Source organism: Paramisgurnus dabryanus, chromosome 7, assembly GCF_030506205.2.
Source record: "Paramisgurnus dabryanus chromosome 7, PD_genome_1.1, whole genome shotgun sequence".
In the NCBI taxonomy this organism is placed as follows: Eukaryota; Metazoa; Chordata; class Actinopteri; order Cypriniformes; family Cobitidae; genus Paramisgurnus; species Paramisgurnus dabryanus.
Window position 1 is genome coordinate 27751474 of NC_133343.1, and position 20232 is coordinate 27771705.

Here is a 20232-nt window from a genome sequence, read left to right on the forward strand (position 1 = left end):
GTCGGTGTAGTGTTGACGTGTCTCTAAAGCGATTCTCCTCCCTTCATCCCTCTCTCTCTCTTTCTCTCTCTCTCCCTGGCGGTGGAGCTGGACTTTACGTTAACAGCTCCTGGACTTCAAATAGCGACCGTGATTTCGGTGGACCGACCGTCACCATGGGGAGTAAGTAAAGCGTTTTAAAGTTTTTGTTTGTAATTCGTTTCATACAGTTAATTAATCTGTAGTGTTTCTGTTATATTGCACTCGAGTTGTGTTAGCATTATTAGCACGTTAGCCGGACAGTTCTCTTTGATGTAAAACTGAGATCAGACTGATGATGTACGTTTAGATTTAGTTACATCTGCCATTTAACAGTTACTTCTTGTAAAATATGTCTTCACTTGTAATATGTATCAATTGTGGTTTACGCATTTCGGATAGTTAACGTTACTGAATGGATGCGAGCAGCTAGCGTTAGCATGTTTTACCTGCTTTTAACGTTTGTTTGTTATTTTATTATTTAAAAAAACTCACAAGTATGCCAGGTAACGTTATATATATTAATACGTTTAACATTTACTGCTGGTTTTTACAGTTTTGTATTGACCGATCTACGAAAAATTGTCAAACATAATATAGTGGCTAGCAAAGCAAGGTCGATAGCTGGATACTAGCTGTTTGAGCTAAATTGTACTTTACAAACTTGCCAAATTCTTGGATACCTATGATATAAGCATGACGAAGTCGGTATACTATTGGGTCTGTTGTCCTTTAAGATGTGTGATAAAGATTTTTTAATAAAACGGAGATTTGAATCTTAGTTGAGTAGTTACTGTAATGATGACGACGCTTTAGGATGGCCAGCATCTTCCTGCTGGTGTCCCAAGTATCACAACATTGGATTTGGGAATTACTAGATTTTTCTTTTACTTTATTTACTTTAATATTATATACTTGAGTATAAATATAGTTACAACATATTTAACGTTTTGCTTTAGGTTAAATAGACGCTGTTTATGTAGATTGATTGACTATTGAGATACATGAGATAATCAATGTTTGTATTACTTATGATCTAATCATTTCCTGTTCTTCCATTTCCAGTCAAGTTTTTGGAGGTTATTAAACCATTTTGTGCAGTTTTACCTGAAATTCAGAAACCAGAAAGAAAGGTAAGTGACTGCGCCCAGTGTATTTCTAAGTAGATTCATCTAGCGACTCACATCAAGTTATTTTCTCTTAAACCAATTCTCTTATGCTTGTGTTTCAGATCCAGTTTAGAGAAAAGGTACTATGGACGGCCATCACGTTGTTCATCTTCCTTGTTTGCTGTCAGGTGGGTTTAATGCTGTTGTGTTTGTTAAAACTTTACTAAAAGATTAATTTGAGGTTCTGATTAAGAGGTACTTATTTCCCTTTTTTTTTTTTAGATCCCTCTGTTTGGGATCATGTCTTCAGACTCGGCAGATCCTTTCTACTGGATGAGAGTGATCATGGCCTCCAACAGAGGTAAGCCATGTCAGACCACTATGAGCATTAACTTTAATATTACAAGGACTGAAGCTTAAAATTGTTCGCGTTTCAGGTACTCTGATGGAGTTGGGTATCTCTCCCATCGTGACATCTGGTCTGATCATGCAGCTGCTTGCTGGAGCTAAAATCATTGAGGTTGGAGACACACCTAAAGACAGAGCGCTCTTCAATGGAGCTCAGAAATGTATGTCTACTGATGTGTGTGTGTGTGTGTATATTTATACACCTGTTACATGTTGTATCATATGCATGAAATGAATGTGTTTACATTACAGTGTTTGGTATGATCATCACCATTGGTCAGGCGATTGTGTACGTCATGACTGGAATGTATGGAGACCCTTCAGAGATGGGTGCTGGCATCTGTCTGCTAATCATCATTCAGGTGAGCGAGGATATCTTGATATTAAGTAGTATTAGTATTTTTTTTATTATTGTACATATAAATAAGTATGTGACTAAAGTTGTCTGTGCATTCCCTGTAGTTGTTTGTGGCGGGTCTGATTGTTTTGCTACTGGATGAGTTGCTTCAGAAGGGTTATGGATTGGGCTCCGGTATCTCTCTATTCATTGCCACCAACATCTGTGAGACAATCGTATGGAAAGCTTTCAGCCCAACCACTGTCAACACAGGAAGAGGTACGTGTTCAAGAAAACAATCTTCTTTTAAACTGTTGTGTTGGTGGTTTTGACTGAATCTTTCTGTCTCTGTACATACAGGTACTGAATTTGAGGGAGCCATTATTGCTCTTTTCCACCTTCTGGCCACTCGTACCGATAAAGTGCGAGCCCTGAGAGAGGCCTTCTACAGACAAAATCTGCCCAACCTCATGAACCTCATTGCTACGGTCTTCGTCTTCGCTGTGGTTATATATTTTCAGGTACGTTTTTAAATCAAGTCTTATGATCTTTAACCTTAACAAATGTAACATGCACAGTAATCAGTGAAGTGCATACACTTATTGTATTAAAATAGTTTCTTTTTCTTGCTTACTCAATAACAGGGCTTCAGAGTTGACCTGCCCATCAAGTCTGCACGCTATCGTGGACAATACAATACATATCCTATCAAGCTGTTCTACACCTCCAACATTCCCATCATCCTGCAGTCAGCACTGGTTTCCAACCTTTACGTTATCTCCCAAATGCTCTCCACCCGATTCAGCGGGAACTTCCTGGTCAACCTCCTTGGGACTTGGTCTGTAAGTGACAGATTTAAATAAATAAACCCTTCTTATAAGACACGGTATATAGAAAGCAGATCAGACATTCAACATGATTATTAAATGTATTTTTGTTTTATAGGATGCCACATCTGGTGGCCCATCACGTGCCTACCCCGTAGGTGGGCTCTGTTACTATCTGTCTCCTCCAGAAACATTTGGTACAATGCTTGATGATCCAGTCCATGCTGTTATCTACATTGTGTTCATGCTGGGATCCTGTGCCTTCTTTTCCAAGACTTGGATTGAAGTTTCTGGATCATCTGCCAAAGATGTAAGTTTCTAATTGAGTTTTTGTGACTAGGTTAACCCTAAAGAGGGTGAGACAGCAGTATGTTTTTGCGTATTGGATGTGATTGTAATGTTTGCATTTTTTCAGGTTGCAAAGCAGCTGAAAGAACAGCAGATGGTGATGAGGGGTCACAGAGAGACCTCTATGGTTCATGAGCTTAACAGGTGAATTACAACATAACCTTGACATTTAAGTACTTAACTGTCCGAATTTTAATTAACCTCAAGGCTTGTTTATTTAGGTACATCCCCACAGCGGCTGCATTTGGTGGGCTGTGTATTGGAGGCCTTTCGGTCATGGCTGACTTCTTGGGTGCCATTGGCTCTGGAACAGGAATCCTATTGGCCGTCACCATCATCTACCAGTACTTTGAAATATTTGTAAAGGAACAGAGTGAAGTCGGCAGCATGGGAGCGCTACTCTTCTAAACATAGACATTCGAAATTCTCACACAAACTTGCTGACACACCTTTTTATTATTTTTATGATTGTTGTTGTTGTCTTTTATTAAGGTGCAATTTAGGCATTCAAAATGGTCTGTCACCAGTGCTGTCTTGGGAGAACAGGGTTCTAAGTAGCTGGTTTAGGTTGGGTATGTTCTCCGAAAAGACAGAAGTGACAAACTTTTCTAAAAGTCAGTGATGGGACGTAAAGGTAGACTCTGTGAGCTCTGGCTAGGAATATTTAAGAATTCCTTCTCCATGGTTTGTCCTTTCTCTTTTTCCAAGTGTCGCTGAATCCCCTCATTTACCCTCATTCATGCCTGTTTCTAGTTAAGCCTGGTGAAAGGGTTTTCCGGAAAGTATTGCTAATGTTGGGTGATGATTACTCGACACTGCCAATTATGTCTCGACCCACAAAACCCTTTCTACTGTAAAGTCTCTCTTTGTTAGACTTGTTTGTGAATCTGACGCTTGTTTTTTTTTTTTGTGTGTCCATAATGGCTGACAAAATTCAATCATAAAAGTTGTTGTTTTTAAGTCATTTTTGAATATTTGAGAAGCAATCAGAGGTGTTTGGTTTCATGTCAGCAGAATGATGTGTCGAGCTTATACAAGGCAGGATCACAGCAGAAGAAATGCAATGCCCAATGTGCCGTCAGACCCTAGGCGTGTTTTATTTTGATGTGAATACGTTTAACCCTAGAATCCTTTTGTACAGAATACATCTTACCACATAGCCAGCAAGGATTTCTGTTTTTGAAAGGGCTTGGTCTTTAGTGAGAGCAAACAGAAATATTTGAATTGGTTACACCTACACCCCAATTACTCAAAATAAGGCTCTTTTACTGTGTCATTGGGTGTCTGTATATATGACATTTAATGCAGTGCGCAACCATGTAAAATAAAAGTCTTTCTTTTCTTTTTTGGACTATGTAAAAAGAAATGTTCCGAACAAATATATTCAGCGAAGACTGATGATTCTCAATAAAACTCATTTTTGGGAGAAGTGATTGTGTTACCTTGAATGGTTCCTGACTCAACCAGATTCTAAAGCAAACTTCTTTATTTGAAGGTGTATAACAAAGCTCGGATATTGGACCCTGTCACATTTCAAAGTTTGATTGTTCATTCTTGTTTTTGGAAAAATTTTGTATTTTGTCATTCATTAGGGAAAGCTGGAAACTTCTAACGGATTTAAATTCCAAATGTTAAACTTGGGTATATATATATATATATATATATATATATATATATATATATATATTAGTATTATTATAAATGTAGTATTATTATTTTTTTGCTTTTTATTAGTTTTGATATTTATGAACCAGAGAGAGTAAAGGACAAAAAGAGAAAGAAAGGGGAAAATGAAAAAATATATAAAAAATAATAAACAGCAGAATTAAGATTAATTAAGGTCGTAAATAAAAAAAATGAATAATTTTAAATAATTTTGAAGTCCTAATTTCCCTTAAATAATTAAAAAAAGAATTATTCACTCAAAAGATTAATTTTTCTAACAGGCAACCTGAAAGTAGACAATTGGGTCTTTGTTGACTGTTCATGATGTCATCATGTTTGATTTGATAACGTGAGTTGAAAGCATGGCCAAATGAACTGTGGTTAGGAAGAGATTATTGCTACTAATGAAGCAGTTTGCAATTTAATATCTTATTAACGAATGACCAGAAAATCTGTGCTCCTGCTAAATGTCTTTAGAATTTGTGTTATAAATAAGTACAAACAAAAAGAAGCCCTCCATGTCAACAAGCTCCCCCCCAAATCTGAAATCATATTACACCAAACCGTACAGTTTTGGGTGCAATGCACAATTTGTGCTGCGGGTGACAGTATTACAACTTCTAGGTCGAGTCTGCGCGGTCAGAGAGGAGTATCACATGATTGTGGTAAGAAGGGATACAGTTACGGCCAAATACCGCGAAATGAGCGCCAACATCTCGCGAGATTTGGCCGTGGCTGTATCACCTCTAGCCAGAACCGTTCAAATCTTCGTCATACAGGTAAAGAAATATTTCGTTAGTAGATAAAGTTAGATAAAATATACATATCATTCACTTTAAAAATGGCTGGGTTATTTTTGACAGAATAAATATTGGACAAAACACACCACTGGGTAAAAATTGAGCCAATGTTGTTGGTTTTTTTAACCCAACTGCTGGGTTATTATATTTCATGGTTGCATAACATCAACCCAAAATTGGGTAATTTTTAACCCAGCATGTGTTCTGTTCAATATTTACCCATTATGGGTGAAAAATAACCAATTTTAGAGTGTGTAAACGTAGTGAGAAAAATACTGCGTATGTTAAATCTACATAAAACATCCTTTGTCCTGTCCTGTGTCGGCTATCGTTGCATTGAAAGGGAGGGGTGTGCCGTGAACTTAGCCGTTAGTTGCAATTCACACCACTAGATGTCTTACCACTAGATGCCACTACAAATCTACACAGTGGACCTTTAACTATTTCTATTATATTTCAGTGAACCCTTTTTATTCATACTCGTAAACAAGCATGTGTTAAGTATTAAAACATTGTTTGTGTTAATGGGTACCGTCAACTGTGTGCTTGCCATCATTTATCAGATAACTTATTTTGTGTTCAGCAGAATATAGAAACTCATACAACTTTAAAACAACACGAGGGTGAGTAAATGATGAAAGCATTTCATTTGGGCGAATTATCCCTTTAAACTCACCATGTTCTAACTTCTTGACCCTTCATAATAAAGATTTTTAGATTTTTTTTATTCCTTTGTTACAGATTTATGAATTATATGAATGATTGTGTGTTTTTTAATCAAATTTGTTTAATGTGGTACTTGCCACATCATGTCTTGCTTGTTCAATGATTACCTGACAGATATATTTACTGATTTTATTGGATGGGCCTACATGAAGAAACAAGAAAACTGACCAATGAGGTGATGGGGAGGAGGTTAGAGGGTCAGTAGACCAGCAGTCACATGAAACCAATGGTGATTGCAGCAGAACACAGGAACGTACGACTTTAATTGATACATTTAGAGACAAATTGTAAGTATCTGTAAGTCTCAGCTTTTGGGTTTTATTTCCTTTGCTTTCATTCCTTACTTTTTCCAAAGAATACAGAGGTGTGATGTCCAGTCTTAAGGAGATCTGTGCAGGACTTCCCCTTGATCCTCTTCCACCAAACCATGGCAGGGACCCCAGCGTACCTCACGCACCTGTGCGTACTCCAAACCTCACCGCAACAGAAGAACGGGTGGGTCATCACATCTGCTATGAATAATATTATTATAATGCTGGAACAGTGTTTAAGTGTTTTGTGAAGAACCTTTGACAATTTTTGTTAAGGCATCACTGTGGAGAACCCCTTTTAAAACATTTACTTTTGTTTTAGAAATATAGACAGATCAACTTAATTTCTTTGTAAGCGTGTATACACCCCAAAAATTTGAAATAATTATATATGTATTGTTATATGTATTTGTTAATCTGTTCACAATTATTTTGGTCTGTTCAGTGTTCACCAATGGCTAACATGCTTTATTAAAAAAAAAAAAAAATGGCATAATCATTTTAAATACACTGTGAGCCCTGTCAATTATTATAGAAGATAAGAGACTTTAGAAGAGAGCAGGACAGGAATGTTTAGTGAAAGAGGCGGTAAACAGACCAAAATATTTTGTCCCCTGATTGCATCATGACCATTCAATGTCCAATCTCACCAGTTCACCGCTCTTTATTATTAGCCAAACTCATCCATGTTTTGGATCTCTATCTCTGTAGCTGGCTTTGAAGAATGCTTTGAGATATTTTCCCCATGCTCTTCATGCGACTCTGGCTGCAGAGTTTGCACAGGAGCTCAGACAGTATGGACACATATACATGTATCGCTTTTGTCCTGCACTCCGCATGAGGTATAATATAAATAATCACATATACTTGCATAAACACCGTTATGCATTAAACAGTTCTGACATATGACTGTTTGTGTGTGTTTTAGAGCCTATCCCATTGATCAGTACCCATGTAAAACAAAGCAAGCAGCTGCCATTATGCTTATGATCATGAACAATCTGGATCCTGCTGTAGCGCAGGTATGTATACGTTTGATTTAGTTTAACCCTTAATCAGTGTTTGGGGTCCAAGGGGACCCCACTGGACTTTTCCTTCATTTTTTAAAAGTGTTACCTTCATCTCAGGGGCATGAAAGTCTGTTATTTTCTTAAATAATCTATCAAAATCTATCAAAAAACTGGGATTGATTTTGTTAGTGTAAAGGTGTGTAAAATAAATTACTGTTTAAAGGAACAGGTTGTAGGATTGTGGCCAAAACTGGTATTGGAATCACAAACCTTGTGGCTAAAACTGGTGCTGCAATCACACAACTAGTGGCCATTGCTAATATGCAAAATGACAACATAAACATCAGTTGAGGGCTGCAACTCCACTTTTTAAATGACAATATCCTTGCCAGGCCACTGATGTCAGTGATATAAATATTTGAAATGAAAATTAATTCTTAATGTCTAGTGACATATCAGGGCCATTTTATGATTAATTGATATACATTTCTTAAATACTGTTCCTTTAAGGGGTTTGGGTCAAAATGATCCCACATTGAAAATGAATGGAAATAAATAAAAAAAAGTTTTGAATAAATGGGAAAATGAAATTTTTTATTTTGTTTGTCAAAAAAATCCATTATAAATCTGAAAATTTCTACATATTAACCAAGGTCTGGTCCTGGAGCATAAATAAAAAGTGGAACAAACTTTCCATATCATACTCACAAACAATTTATTTATGTATTTCAAAATGTTTAAATATATTTTCACTATATATATATATATATATATATATATATATATACATATATATATATATATATATATATATATATATAAGACAATGAAATGAGTCCCTATGGACCTCTATTAGATATATTTGGTTATTGCACTATTTTTTTCTTTAAGTATAATTTTCAAAATTTTTCCACAAACCAGCAGATGTCAGTTTTCTATCCCTAACACACAGAGCAATGTCCAAAAACATTTTAGATTTAATTAAGATCGACATTTAAGTGATTTTTTAAAAAAAAATTTTTTTTACTTAACTAGGCCAATTACAATTAATACAATTAATACTGTTTCAAATGTAATATTTCTGTTCTCAGTTTCCACAAGAGCTGGTGACGTATGGAGGAAACGGACAGGTATTCAGCAACTGGGCTCAGGTAAATGTGTGAAAGTGATTTTTAGAAATGATAAGCATGTTATTTGTTTTACATTGGACAATGTCTACTCCAGATGGTTGTTGAATATACTAGTGATGCACCGATGTATCGGCAGATTTTTGATGAATTTGAAACCATCGGCATATCGGCAATAGCACGAGAAAGGCCGATAACGATTGTTTATTAATTAACTGCATAAAGAAATCCATTATATATTTTTAAAAAATGAGTTAATGTTGTTAATAAAATAAATGCTGAATAGCAAAAACCACCTTTGAACGTTGTCATGTTGTCTTATTATATTTGTTTTAGCTTAATTTGTACCTCTCTTATTATGTTGGTCATTTGAATGTTAATTAGATCCAATCCATGTTCAGTAAAAATAATTTGATTCAGAAATAAACTAGTTAATAGACCAACTGTATAGGATTGTATACAAGTGTTAATATCGGTATCGGCCCCCAAAAATCCTATCGGTGCATTATACTATGGAAAATGGGATATGAATGAGTTTGAATGGACTTAATCACCCTGAGAATCCTAATAATTTACGTTACTATAAATCAAATGTGCTTTTTGTATACAATATTGTATTTTAAATTAAAGTTTGTGTTTGTATACATAGTTCTGGCTGGTATTTCACTATCTGAGCACCATGACTGAAGAGCAGACCCTTGTTATGTACAGCGGGCATCCCCAGGGTCTGTTTCCCAGTCTCCCCTCTTCACCACGCTGTGTAATAACTAATGGCATGGTAATTTACCCACACATTTTACATTTGTTTATTTGACTTCTTTTTTTTACTTATAAAGCAATTTACCACATCTCATTCCATTCGAATTCAGGTTATTCCAAACTATTCTTCCAGAGAGGAATATGAGAAGATGTTTGCTCTGGGCATTACCATGTAAGACATCTCTCTTTGATAATTTCACAATGCAACAACAGATTTACAAACGATATTATTAAATATTATTATAAAAGTTTTGATATTATTTAGGTAAATACAATACAATACAATTTATTGTCATTAGGCGTCTGTACAAACTGTAGGTGTGTATATTAGTACTGTATATTTTAAGGTTGGCTCTCTCTTTGTATGGTCAGGTATGGGCAGATGACCGCTGGAAGTTACTGTTACATCGGCCCTCAGGGCATCGTCCATGGCACCATGGTGAAAAACTATTATTTTCAAAAGTTTAGGGTCACTTACTTATTGTTAAATTTAGAAATATTTACAGATTTTTCTTTAACTTTTTGTCCAATTCAAGTTTTTTTAAAACACAATTTTTGCAATGAAAGAAATTAATGTGTTCACACTAAACCTTCACTGTAGATCAAAAGGTTATAATTTATGAAAAACATTTTAAGGGATAGTGGGAAAATTTTGTCATCATTTAGGCTACTCACCCGGAAGTTGCTCCAAACCTGTATGCATTTCTTTGTTTTGCTGAAAACAAAGGGAAGTATTTTAAGCCATGCTTGTAGCCAAACCGTTCTTAAGCACCATTGACTTGCATTGTATTTTTCTTTCCTACTATGGCAGTCGATGGTGCCCCTGTTTTCTGCTCGATTACAAGTATCTTCCTTTATGTACAGCAAAACAAAGAAATTTATGTTAACTGTGAGGGTGAGGAAATGATGACAGAATTAAAATTTTTGGGTGAACTATCCCTTTAAGAAACCAAACTTTTAAATGGTTCATAGTTCTTCAGTTAAATTAAATGCTGTTTACTTGAAGAAAAAAACATCTAAATGAGTATCAATCTGTCTGTTTAGTTAACAGTGCTAAATGCCGGTCGGAGATACCTGGGTTCCGGTGACTTGAGGGGGCGTGTCTTCGTGACCTCGGGTTTGGGTGGCATGAGCGGAGCACAAGCGAAGGCTGCCGTCATTGCTGGCTGCATCGGAGTCATTGCTGAAGTGAGACGATGATTTGTCTTAATGCTCACTATTCTTCGATCATCTTAGGTATATTAAGTGCAAGATTACATCTGTACAATCTGTAGGTTGATGAAGCTCCTTTAAAGAAAAGACATGAGCAAGGCTGGCTGATGGAGGTTACTAGTGACCTAAACCACTGCATCCAATGCATCAGGTAAAGCATCGCAAAAACATGCACTGAACAAAGCATAAAGACAAAGAGACATATATTAAATTTTTTTATCTTTAATCTCATAGGAAGGCCAAAAAGGCAAAGACTGCTTTGAGTTTAGGTTACCATGGTAACATTGTGGATCTTTGGTAAGTCCTGTACCACACACCCTATACTTGCTTTCACTTGTAAGTTATCTTTTGTTTACTATAAAGGTGCATTGTTTCAGGGAAAGGCTGTACGAGGAATACGTGCGAACGGGAGATTTATTGGTGGATTTGGGTTCCGATCAGACATCACTTCATAACCCTTTCAGTGGAGGATATTACCCAGTGCAACTAACCTTCAAACAAGCCAATCAAATTATGAACGCAGATCCCCAGCACTTCAAAAACTTAGTACATGAGAGGTGCACAACAAAATACTTTATGAAAGCTAAAGTATCACAACTTAAAGTGGCATTTCATTGCATTAAACACTATTTGTATTCCCTTATGTAGTCTTCGTAGGCAGGTGGACGCTATCAATAAACTCTCAGATGTAGGGATGTTCTTCTGGGATTATGGCAATGCTTTTCTGTTAGAGGCTCAAAGAGCAGGCAAGTGAAAAAAACCCTGACGTAAACACACATACACAAAACAAACCGCAAATTGGCTCATATATGTCAAAACATATATGAAACAGTCAATTATTTCTAAAAAGGTGGCTGAATAGCCAATAGCTACAGCTAAAAAGTTATAGGTTTAATCCCAGGGGACTCACATACTGATTTAAAATGTGTACCTGTCAGTTGCTTTGCATGAAAGCGTCTGCCAAATGCATGCATAAAAATACAAAAATGTGTTGTTTTCTCTAAGGTGCGGAGGTGGAGAAGAAAGGAGGAGGAGCTACTGAGTTTAAGTATCCCTCATACGTCCAACACATAATGGGGTAAGTGATAACCCGCAGGCCAACACACATACGCAAACATGCAGGTTTTGATCTTTGTCTCTTTCTGTAGAGATATTTTTTCACTTGGTTTTGGGCCGTTCCGCTGGGTCTGTACCTCTGGTGACCCTGCTGACCTGGCTAAGACTGACGCAATCGCCGCTGCTGTATTAGAAGAGATAAGCACTACGGTAAACGAACGTGTTCGACAGCAATACACCGACAATATCCGCTGGATTCATGAGGCTGGGAAGCACAAGATGGTATGGGATAGAGACACAATGATGCAGTAGTGTGTCCATAAATAAAAATACATGCTTTGCTTGATAAGGAGTAGTCGCAGTAGACTTTGTGTTCCATTAACTTGCATGTGCATACATTTTTTTTTATCTTATCAACATATGATATGCTTGTACATAATAGTAAATAGTTGTGTAACGTTCACATTTGGTGGATTGCTAGACATTTGACCAATACAACCTAAACATCACAGAAAAACACTTTTTGGGATTATGATATAAATAGAATCTACGAATCTTGATTTAAAGGTGCACTATGTAGATTTTAGCGGCATCTAGAGGTGATATTGCGAATTGCAACCAACGACTAATTCCACCACTCACCCATCCTTTATGAAACACATACGCTGCGTCCGAAACAGCCTTTTTCCGTACTATATAGTAGGCGAAAAGCATTACTTCGTCTATATATTATGGAAGTATGCGGTTTCGTACGCAGTGGTAAAAAAGGTACGGTAGCCGCCACAGGACAAACATGCCGTCGTCTGAGAGCAGTTTGTCTGTTTAGGGTTACTGTTGAGACATGGCTGCGCAAAATGGTACATTACGGTATATTGCATTTCTGTCAATAGTTCCTCCTAACATTTACACACTGCACCTTTAAAGGCCCATTGCCCTAACTTACATTTATGCATTTGGCAGACACATTTATCCAAAGCGACTTACAGTGCATTCAATGTATACAGTATGTATGTTCCCCAGAATTGAACCCATAACCTTTGTGCTGCTAACACAATGATCTACCAATTGAGCTACAGGATGTTTAGCTGTCTTAAAATCTATTGTGAATCTTTAGATTATGTTTGAATTACTAAATTACGTTTTGTGTTCAGGTTGTGGGTTCTCAGGCCCGCATTCTCTATTCGGACCAGAGAGGAAGAGTATCCATTGCCTTGGCAATAAACCAAGCCATTGCTAAGGGAAGAGTCTCGGTAAAGATATTTACGTTGAATTATGAATCATTCTTATAGATATCTTTATATACAAGTGTAATGGTGTGCTTTATCCCCTCAGGCCCCAGTAGTGATCAGCAGAGATCACCATGATGTCAGTGGAACAGACAGCCCATTCAGAGAGACCTCTAATGTTTATGATGGCTCTGCATTTTGTGCTGGTACTCACAGACACACAAATAATCTCAATATACACGCTTACACAAACCCCCTTTACTTGTGTACTTTGTGTATTTATATATGGGCTTTTGTTTTAGACATGGCAGTGCAGAACTGCATAGGTGATGCGTTTCGTGGTGCCACATGGGTTTCCTTGCATAATGGAGGGGGGGTTGGATGGTAAGGAGGGATTTGATTGGTTATTGATAAAAACAAATCAATCATTTCAAATACATTTTTTAGGAAAGTTTAAAAAAGATTTATTATCACTTAGGGGGGAGGTGATAAATGGAGGTTTTGGGTTGGTTCTGGACGGTTCTGAAGAAGCAGGGCAGAGAGCTCGACTAATGCTGAACTGGGATGTCTCTAATGGGGTGAGTAGCCTATATGTTAGTGTGTGAATGTGTGTTTCTGTGTCCTTTTTCTATATCGTGACATCATGTGTGTTTTATTAGGTGGCACGGAGATGTTGGTCTGGCAATTCTAATGCTTATGAGACAATTCAGCGTACCATGGAGGATCAGAGTCAGCTAAGAGTCACCATGCCCTACAAAGTACAGGATGAACACATTCTGGACCGTGCACTACAGAGCTAAATTCAAATCTAAAATGTTATATCAAAGATTATGCATTGAAGTACAAGTGAATAATTTGATAAAAGTTATATCAAAAATCAGGATTGTGAGATACATTTAAAATCTATACATCTATCATGGAATGCTTTTATAGACTATTATATTCATTTCTACTTAGACACACAACATATGGTGCATAGATGTAATACATATTGTGTTTTTGGTCAAGGGTTTTTCAAATTCAGCCTGAAAATTGGTTCAAATTTAAAATCTAAAATGTGCTATTTTTGTCTTGTTTTCCAGTACCAATATCTAACATTTTCAGTATCAGAAGCAAAATTACCTAAGATATTAAAGGGATAGTTCACTCAAAAATAAAAATTCTCAATCATTTACTTATCCTCGTTACAAACCTGTATAAATTGTTCTGCAAAAACACAAGGAAAGATATTCTGAGCAATGTTTGTAACCAAACAGTTTTGAAGCACCATTGACTTCCATAGTATTTTATCCTACTATGGAAGTCAATGGTGCTCATGCTTCCTGCTGGATTACAAATATATTTAATGTTTAGTAGAACAAAGAAATGTATACATGTTTGTTACAACTTGAGGGTGAGTAAATGATGACAGAATTTTCATTTTGGGTGAACTATCCCTTTAAATCTTTAAAAATCATAGGAGTTATGACAGGAAGATAGGAAAAAAATGTGTGCCAGTGTGTTAAAGGAACACGCCCACATTTTGGGATTTTAGCTTATTCACTGTATCCCCCAGAGTTAGATAAGTCCATGCATACCTTTCTCATCTCCATGCGTGCTGTAACTCTATCTGACGTAGCCCCCGCTAGCTTAGCTTAGCACAAAGACTGGAAGTTAATGGCTCCAGCTAGCAAACTGCTCCCAATAAGTGACAAAATAACGCGAGCAGTTTGCTAGCAGGAGCCATTAACTTCCAGTCTTTGTGCTAAGCTAAGCTAGCTGGGGCTGCGTCAGACAGAGTTACAGCACGCATGGAGATGAGAAAGGTATGTATGGACTTATCCAACTCTGGGGGATACATTGAATAAGCTAAATTCCCAAAATGTGGGCGTGTTCCTTTAAGAAATATATTAATTGAATTGTTACTTCAGTTAATGTTTCTTACCCCAATGGCAGATATTTGCTCTTGTTTTAAGCATAAACTTGCCTAACTTTGATATTTATTTCAGAAAACAATGGTCTGGTTTCACAGTCAAAGTTTAGACAAAGCCAGCCTTAGTTAGATTAAGATGTTTAAGCATCTTTCATAAACTTGAGACAAATCAATGTCACTGGCATATTTTAAGATCTGTTAGTGCAAGTTATTTTCAGTTGAGACCGCTCAAACATGTGTTTTATTCAAGGACTAACCTTAAGCTTTGTCTGTGAAAAATTTGTATTTGTACAAGAAAACATTTTTTGCAGTGAATTTGTTATATTTGTGTGACCGTATAATCTCCAGTTTGTTAAATGTGCTGTTATTTCACTGAATAAAATTAAGAATAATTGGATAAATGTATGACTGCTTTCGAGAGAGAGAGAGAGAGTTCGAACTTTTCAGTAAGAAGAATGGGTGTCATGGATACACGTGCGTAAACACGCCTCCCATTTAGGCTACTTTGATCCCCAGCTACAATGATCTTCAGAAATGTTTGATCTTATGGGAAGAAATACATAAAATAATTTAAAATACAAATAAACTGAATTTTATTCGCATATTTTTGAGCCAAGTTCAGTAATGGAGTGCTTATCTGGAGACCCTGCGCTGGAAGAGGAATTCAAGCGCTTTAAAAAGCGCGATCTAACCGAGACATATTCATTTAAAATGGCATGTGATTCATTAGGACCGCAGAAATGCAAGAATATTGTTTTCAGGAGTCACATGATGGATAGATTGAGTACCGTTCCTAAAACTCGCGCACAACCGAGACAATTCAGCGCTTTACCCCATACACCTGCAACAAACTCTGCTGATCTCCAGGTGTTGACGTGTTATCCTGAAAACAAACTTGTAGATCTTCCCGAGTGGATCAGAGATCGAAAAGCATTGCGAGAAGTGTTGGACGGGATGGGTGACCTGCGCAGGTGGCTTCATAATAAACCTAACCTCACGGATCTGGAGTTTCGGGTCATGGAGAGAGAGGGACGAGCTAGGATATCCCCTCCTGAAACAAGCATGTATACACCAGACGCTGCTACTGTACGAATATCTTAATACATTATTTATTTACTGTAACCTTTAATAAGTAGCCTATATGCTTTAATTCATTTAAATTTCCATAACAAAATTAAATGGTTTTTATTTTATATAGGCTTATATACAGTATAGCTAGGCTTATATATATATATATATATATATATATATATATATATATATATATATATATATATATATATATATATATATATATATATATATATATATATATAGTTACCATGTTTTTTAAATACTATTTGTAAAACTATGGTTTTACTATACAAAACAAACTTGTTAAACTACAAGGTTATTGACCCAAAGCCATGGTTAATTAGTTGTAACCATGTTTTTAATTTGTAGTAAAACCATGATGAATTTTAGTAAGGGTTCCAGTGTGTTTGAAAACCAGGTGTCAAATAGGCCTAACAATAGTATCACAGAAATTGTAATTGTTATTCTAATGGGAATTGTATTGGTTTTAATGTATAAACTTTAATGGTTTCTGTTGGTCTCCACTGGCAATGTGTTGGGTTCTTCTGGCGGTATGTAATCTGGCAAATGGGAACTAATAAAACATAATTAATGAAATAAATTAGCCACCTTGTAAAAGCCACCAAGTGTATTTTAAATAGCCACATTATAAAACACAATAACATTACTCATTTAAGAGTTTACACTATATGAGCTCTCCTTCGCAATGTGAGTGCATCATATTTAAATAAGGCGCTCTTGATAGACACTCTGATCATCCATATTGCCTATAAAAGTCTGTCTTTTTATTACAGTCATCACCGAGCATGCTCAAACATGAGATTGAAGAAGTAAACCAGTATCTGTGCATGCACAAGCATACCTGCAAACTCGCCAAACTGTTAGACTGGCATGGGACTGGTCAAATAAAACGTGCAGACCTCTGTACGTTGTTTGAGAAGGTGTGCTTATGAAATTTTTCTAATCTAATTTATTTAGATTTCACATCAACATAAATCATTAGATACATAAAGCATTTATGTGCATGTCTTGCCTGTCTGTTTTTTGTAGGAAGGCTTCTTCATACCCCCTGAGAGGTTGGATGAACTCATATTCTCCTTAAATAGTCAGGATGGAACCTCGGTAGCTGTAGATGACCTGGCTGCTGGTATTCAGGCCTGGAGCAGAAAGTATCAGGAAAGAGACGGACAAAGATCAAACCCTAGTATGTATTGTGTTTATGAACATGACAACAATATGTGATGTTATAGAATATTTAATGTATGCGTATTTATCTTATTTCACTTGATGACAGTGCTTGAGTTTAAACATAATCCACAAAAAGATGGAATCATGCTTGACAGAGGAGATCAGGATCAGGTACAGGAACACAAAAATTACAACCAAAAAAGACCCTTTCTCAAATGTTTTTGTAAAGTTTGAATGCTGATGTTTATAGGAGGGCATGAAAGATGCGGAGGTGTTAGCAATCATGCGAAGAGTTCTGGCATCTACCAAAACCTCTTGCCCTTCTTCTCTAAGTGGCCCAATGGGAAGAGAAGTGAACCGTTTCAGGGGACTTTGTTTTAAACAATACGCAAAAGCACTGGAGCAATGCCAACAACGTGGGCTTAATGTGAGCCAAGCCACTCTACAGAGAGGTATCTCTTTTATCTGTAGACCAATGTGAACCTCCCATCCCTCGATACATACATAAAAAAATTAATACCACACCTGCATACAAGCAGATAAAACCTTTATAAAATAAAGAAGAAACCTGACATTGTCTCTTTGTCTAAGCCATGTTGCACCCTGGTGACATGAGCATTTCTAGGAGCTCAAACTTGGGAGGAAAAGGTAACTTCACAGGTCGTAGTAGACGAGAACAGCGCCTGGCATCCCTCAGCACACCCAAAGCACATCAAGTGGAATATGTACCACATAAGAGCTATAAAGAAGTGTAAGTCACTCTATGACAAAATACTTTTTCTTTTACTCAAGACAAAGACAATGCTTTTAGATATTTATGGTTATTCTGCTCAAGAGATTTAATTTTGTGTTTGTTTGTGCAAATATATGATAGAAATAAGAAATCAATTGGCTGGGCAGACCCTAATGCTTTCTGGCCTGGAAGGGAAGATCATGTGCGCTTGTTCCTGCCCCTGATGCCTTGGTCTCCTGCATCGGTTTTGTTTCAGTGCATTGAACATTCTTCTGCACCAAGTTCTGGAAGCTGGCCTATAAATCATTTAGGATACTCAACATCTGGAGACATAGAAGCATGCAAGAAATACACTCTCTAACTTTCTGCTGGCTATTATGACTGTTGGTTATAATAAAGATTACATAAAGACCCTTTTCACAGTGTTAAGCATGCTTTCAAAGTTTTTTGACATATTAAGTTGAACATCATTGCTTTGTCCACTTTAATCTGCTATTGAGCTTGATTGTTTTCAGAAAAAAATATTTTAGTGTAATACTTTTGTAATAGCAGTATAGTAAAGTCACTAAAAAAAGTTCAGCCTGAGATCCATCATGGTTGATGATAATAAAATACACATTTCTTTAAGCGAAAAAAAAAAAAACGTTTATTAGTTATAATCAATTTGCAATTAAAATAAAATTGTCTGTGAAACGTTAAAGTAAAACGTTATTCTGTCATATACGTTGAGAGAAATTCACCAACATGCTACTCCATATGAGAAATGGCGTTGAAAACAAAACTGAAAGTAAAACAAGAGAATTGGGCAGGTCCTAAATCGTCCTCTATATATACACGCTTGTTCACTACTCCGTACATTACTTAAGTAACTTAGTGCACTTGGAGGAATTAATTAAACAAAACAGTGCGTCTGAAGCGCTCCGCCGCGTCGTCTGCAGAGACGCGGGAATTTATTCAGCACGCGGCTCGTAGTGTGTACACACTCGGCGTTATTGAAGTGCAACGTAGGATTAAATAAATGCACTCGATAATTTCCACTATGATTTCGGACACCACAACAAATGACTGTCACGTCAAATAATGCACTAGTTAAGGAAGAGTGCTATTTTGGACACAGGAAGCGGTTACGAGTGACAACTGACGTCAATACCTGCGGGATAGGAATCCCTCAGGAGAACCATTTTGATTGCTTTATTTTTCAGCTTCATCGAGACACCGAGCTTCCGCGCCTCATTGCTTAACCTTACCAACTATAACATCTCATTCAGTGGACTTTTTTACATTGACCAATAAGTTTCCCTAACCTCAGTCTCTCTGACATAACTGAGAACTGTAAATACTTCATTTAATTTTGTCTTTGAAAAAGTGCTAAGCTTATCAGGGCAGATGGCAACATTACTATTGGAAGATGGGACAGCATATCAAGGCCGTCTGTTTGGGGCTGCGGCCTCAGTGTCTGGAGAAATTGGTAAGTTAGTTAAGTAAGGGATAATGTAGAGGCAGCCGGTAGTTATTGGGAAATAAGCCCCGACAGTGTGATCAGGACCCGACGCGAAGCGGAGGGTCTTGTATCACACTGAAGGGGCTTATTTCCCAATAACTACCGGCTGCCTCTACATTATCCCGCTTATTACACGGCTACTTGCCACAGAAGAAAAAAAACTGGACATGAATATGAATTTGAAACATTTTATTGGCATATTTGTTTTAAATTAACATTTTTATCCTTCCGCGAAACTTTGCACAGATGCATACAATGATCGTAATACCTTATTAAGATCCTCTGCTTCATACTTGTCTGTCTCCATTTTTTTCTCTTTAACCAGTCTTTGAGAAGTTTTAATGCCTATTCTGTATTTTTTTGTGTGGCTTCGTAGCTGTCATGCTCTATTTTGTCAAGTTCAGTCTCAGTAAGCTGTCTGTGTCTTGTCGTGGTTGTCGAGTGTTTGTCACAAGATGGCGCCAAACAAACAGTAATCTTTATTGATCTTTATTGGCGCGGAGCGATTTTACTCGTGCAAGTAGTTCCGGCTATGCGTTATTATTTTGGAGCGGTTATTATTTGAAAAGAACGAACCTGCAAATGTCTCAACTGACCAATCAGAATCAAGCATTCCAGAGAGCCGTGTAATAAGTCACTTTATTGGGTTCTTAAGATAATAATCACAGCACATAAGATTAAACTCTAATGTCATCGTGCATAGCACATTTAACTTAAAGTGTCAGTGAAATGCATCTAACCATATAGTAAAGCATAGCAAAGTAAAGCAAAATGACAAAATGTAGTAATACACAATATTAAAAAAAGTAAAAGATAATACATTTATAATACATGCATGTTACTCCAGAAATTTTGTCTGGCACATTTATGTGTTGGTCAAAAGTT

At 36.7% G+C, this 20232-nt stretch overlaps 4 protein-coding genes across 7 annotated transcripts in view; all 4 read left to right on the forward strand.

Annotated features, from left to right (window-relative positions):
• Window positions 1–4476, forward strand: sec61a1a (SEC61 translocon subunit alpha 1a). Its single transcript, XM_065272767.2, has 12 exons — window positions 1–162; window positions 1084–1151; window positions 1250–1315; window positions 1410–1488; window positions 1565–1696; window positions 1788–1897; window positions 1998–2151; window positions 2233–2393; window positions 2517–2714; window positions 2818–3009; window positions 3115–3191; window positions 3269–4476. Exons 1-12 carry the CDS (start codon window positions 156–158, stop codon window positions 3453–3455), a joined length of 1431 nt encoding a protein of 476 aa, XP_065128839.1. The 5' UTR covers window positions 1–155; the 3' UTR covers window positions 3456–4476.
• Window positions 4477–6385: 1909 nt separating this feature from the next.
• Window positions 6386–14641, forward strand: uroc1 (urocanate hydratase 1). Its single transcript, XM_065272662.2, has 20 exons — window positions 6386–6525; window positions 6594–6733; window positions 7261–7391; window positions 7478–7571; window positions 8651–8710; window positions 9336–9464; window positions 9556–9617; window positions 9818–9884; window positions 10490–10633; window positions 10720–10808; window positions 10892–10954; window positions 11035–11214; window positions 11306–11403; window positions 11663–11735; window positions 11806–11995; window positions 12865–12963; window positions 13046–13145; window positions 13242–13323; window positions 13418–13517; window positions 13599–14641. The coding sequence occupies exons 2-20, from the start codon at window positions 6608–6610 to the stop codon at window positions 13737–13739; spliced, it is 2028 nt and encodes a 675-aa protein (XP_065128734.1). The 5' UTR covers window positions 6386–6525; window positions 6594–6607; the 3' UTR covers window positions 13740–14641.
• Window positions 14642–14778: 137 nt separating this feature from the next.
• Window positions 14779–18308, forward strand: efcab12 (EF-hand calcium binding domain 12). 2 transcript variants are annotated; one of them, XM_065272688.2, is made up of 7 exons: window positions 14779–15937; window positions 16720–16866; window positions 16976–17129; window positions 17220–17284; window positions 17364–17565; window positions 17705–17864; window positions 17988–18306. In XM_065272688.2, exons 1-7 carry the CDS (start codon window positions 15476–15478, stop codon window positions 18205–18207), a joined length of 1410 nt encoding a protein of 469 aa, XP_065128760.1. In that variant the 5' UTR covers window positions 14779–15475; the 3' UTR covers window positions 18208–18306. The 2 variants fall into 2 exon arrangements, with proteins under 2 accessions (XP_065128760.1, XP_073671389.1); XM_073815288.1 differs by lacking the exon at window positions 16720–16866 and having other exon boundaries at window positions 17988–18308.
• A 271-nt stretch (window positions 18309–18579) lies between these two features.
• The window catches only part of LOC135757959 (multifunctional protein CAD-like), a 29845-nt gene continuing 28192 nt past the window's right edge, over window positions 18580–20232 (forward strand). For 2 of the 3 annotated variants that reach the window (XM_065272747.2, XM_073815214.1), the window contains exon 1: window positions 18580–19314. In XM_065272747.2, coding sequence (XP_065128819.1) covers window positions 19233–19314 — 82 coding nt within the window. In that variant the 5' untranslated portion in view covers window positions 18580–19232. The remainder of the gene's footprint in view (window positions 19315–20232) is intronic. The other variant, XM_073815215.1, reaches the window with a different exon arrangement.

What these genes read in the sequence shown, in the direction of transcription:
- efcab12 (XM_065272688.2), top strand. Translation starts at nt 15,476, where the DNA reads ATGGAGTGCTTATCTGGAGACCCTGCGCTGGAAGAGGAATTCAAGCGC. An exon ending in CGGACAAAGATCAAACCCTA is followed by an intron (nt 17,130 to 17,219) that starts GTATGTATTGTG and finishes ACTTGATGACAG; the next exon opens with TGCTTGAGTTTAAACATAAT. An exon ending in ACAGAGGAGATCAGGATCAG is followed by an intron (nt 17,285 to 17,363) that starts GTACAGGAACAC and finishes TGATGTTTATAG; the next exon opens with GAGGGCATGAAAGATGCGGA.
- sec61a1a (XM_065272767.2), top strand. An exon ending in CTGGATCATCTGCCAAAGAT is followed by an intron (nt 3,010 to 3,114) that starts GTAAGTTTCTAA and finishes GCATTTTTTCAG; the next exon opens with GTTGCAAAGCAGCTGAAAGA. An exon ending in ATGGTTCATGAGCTTAACAG is followed by an intron (nt 3,192 to 3,268) that starts GTGAATTACAAC and finishes TTGTTTATTTAG; the next exon opens with GTACATCCCCACAGCGGCTG.
- uroc1 (XM_065272662.2), top strand. Translation starts at nt 6,608, where the DNA reads ATGTCCAGTCTTAAGGAGATCTGTGCAGGACTTCCCCTTGATCCTCTT. An exon ending in GTGTAATAACTAATGGCATG is followed by an intron (nt 9,465 to 9,555) that starts GTAATTTACCCA and finishes ATTCGAATTCAG; the next exon opens with GTTATTCCAAACTATTCTTC. An exon ending in AATGGAGGGGGGGTTGGATG is followed by an intron (nt 13,324 to 13,417) that starts GTAAGGAGGGAT and finishes ATTATCACTTAG; the next exon opens with GGGGGAGGTGATAAATGGAG.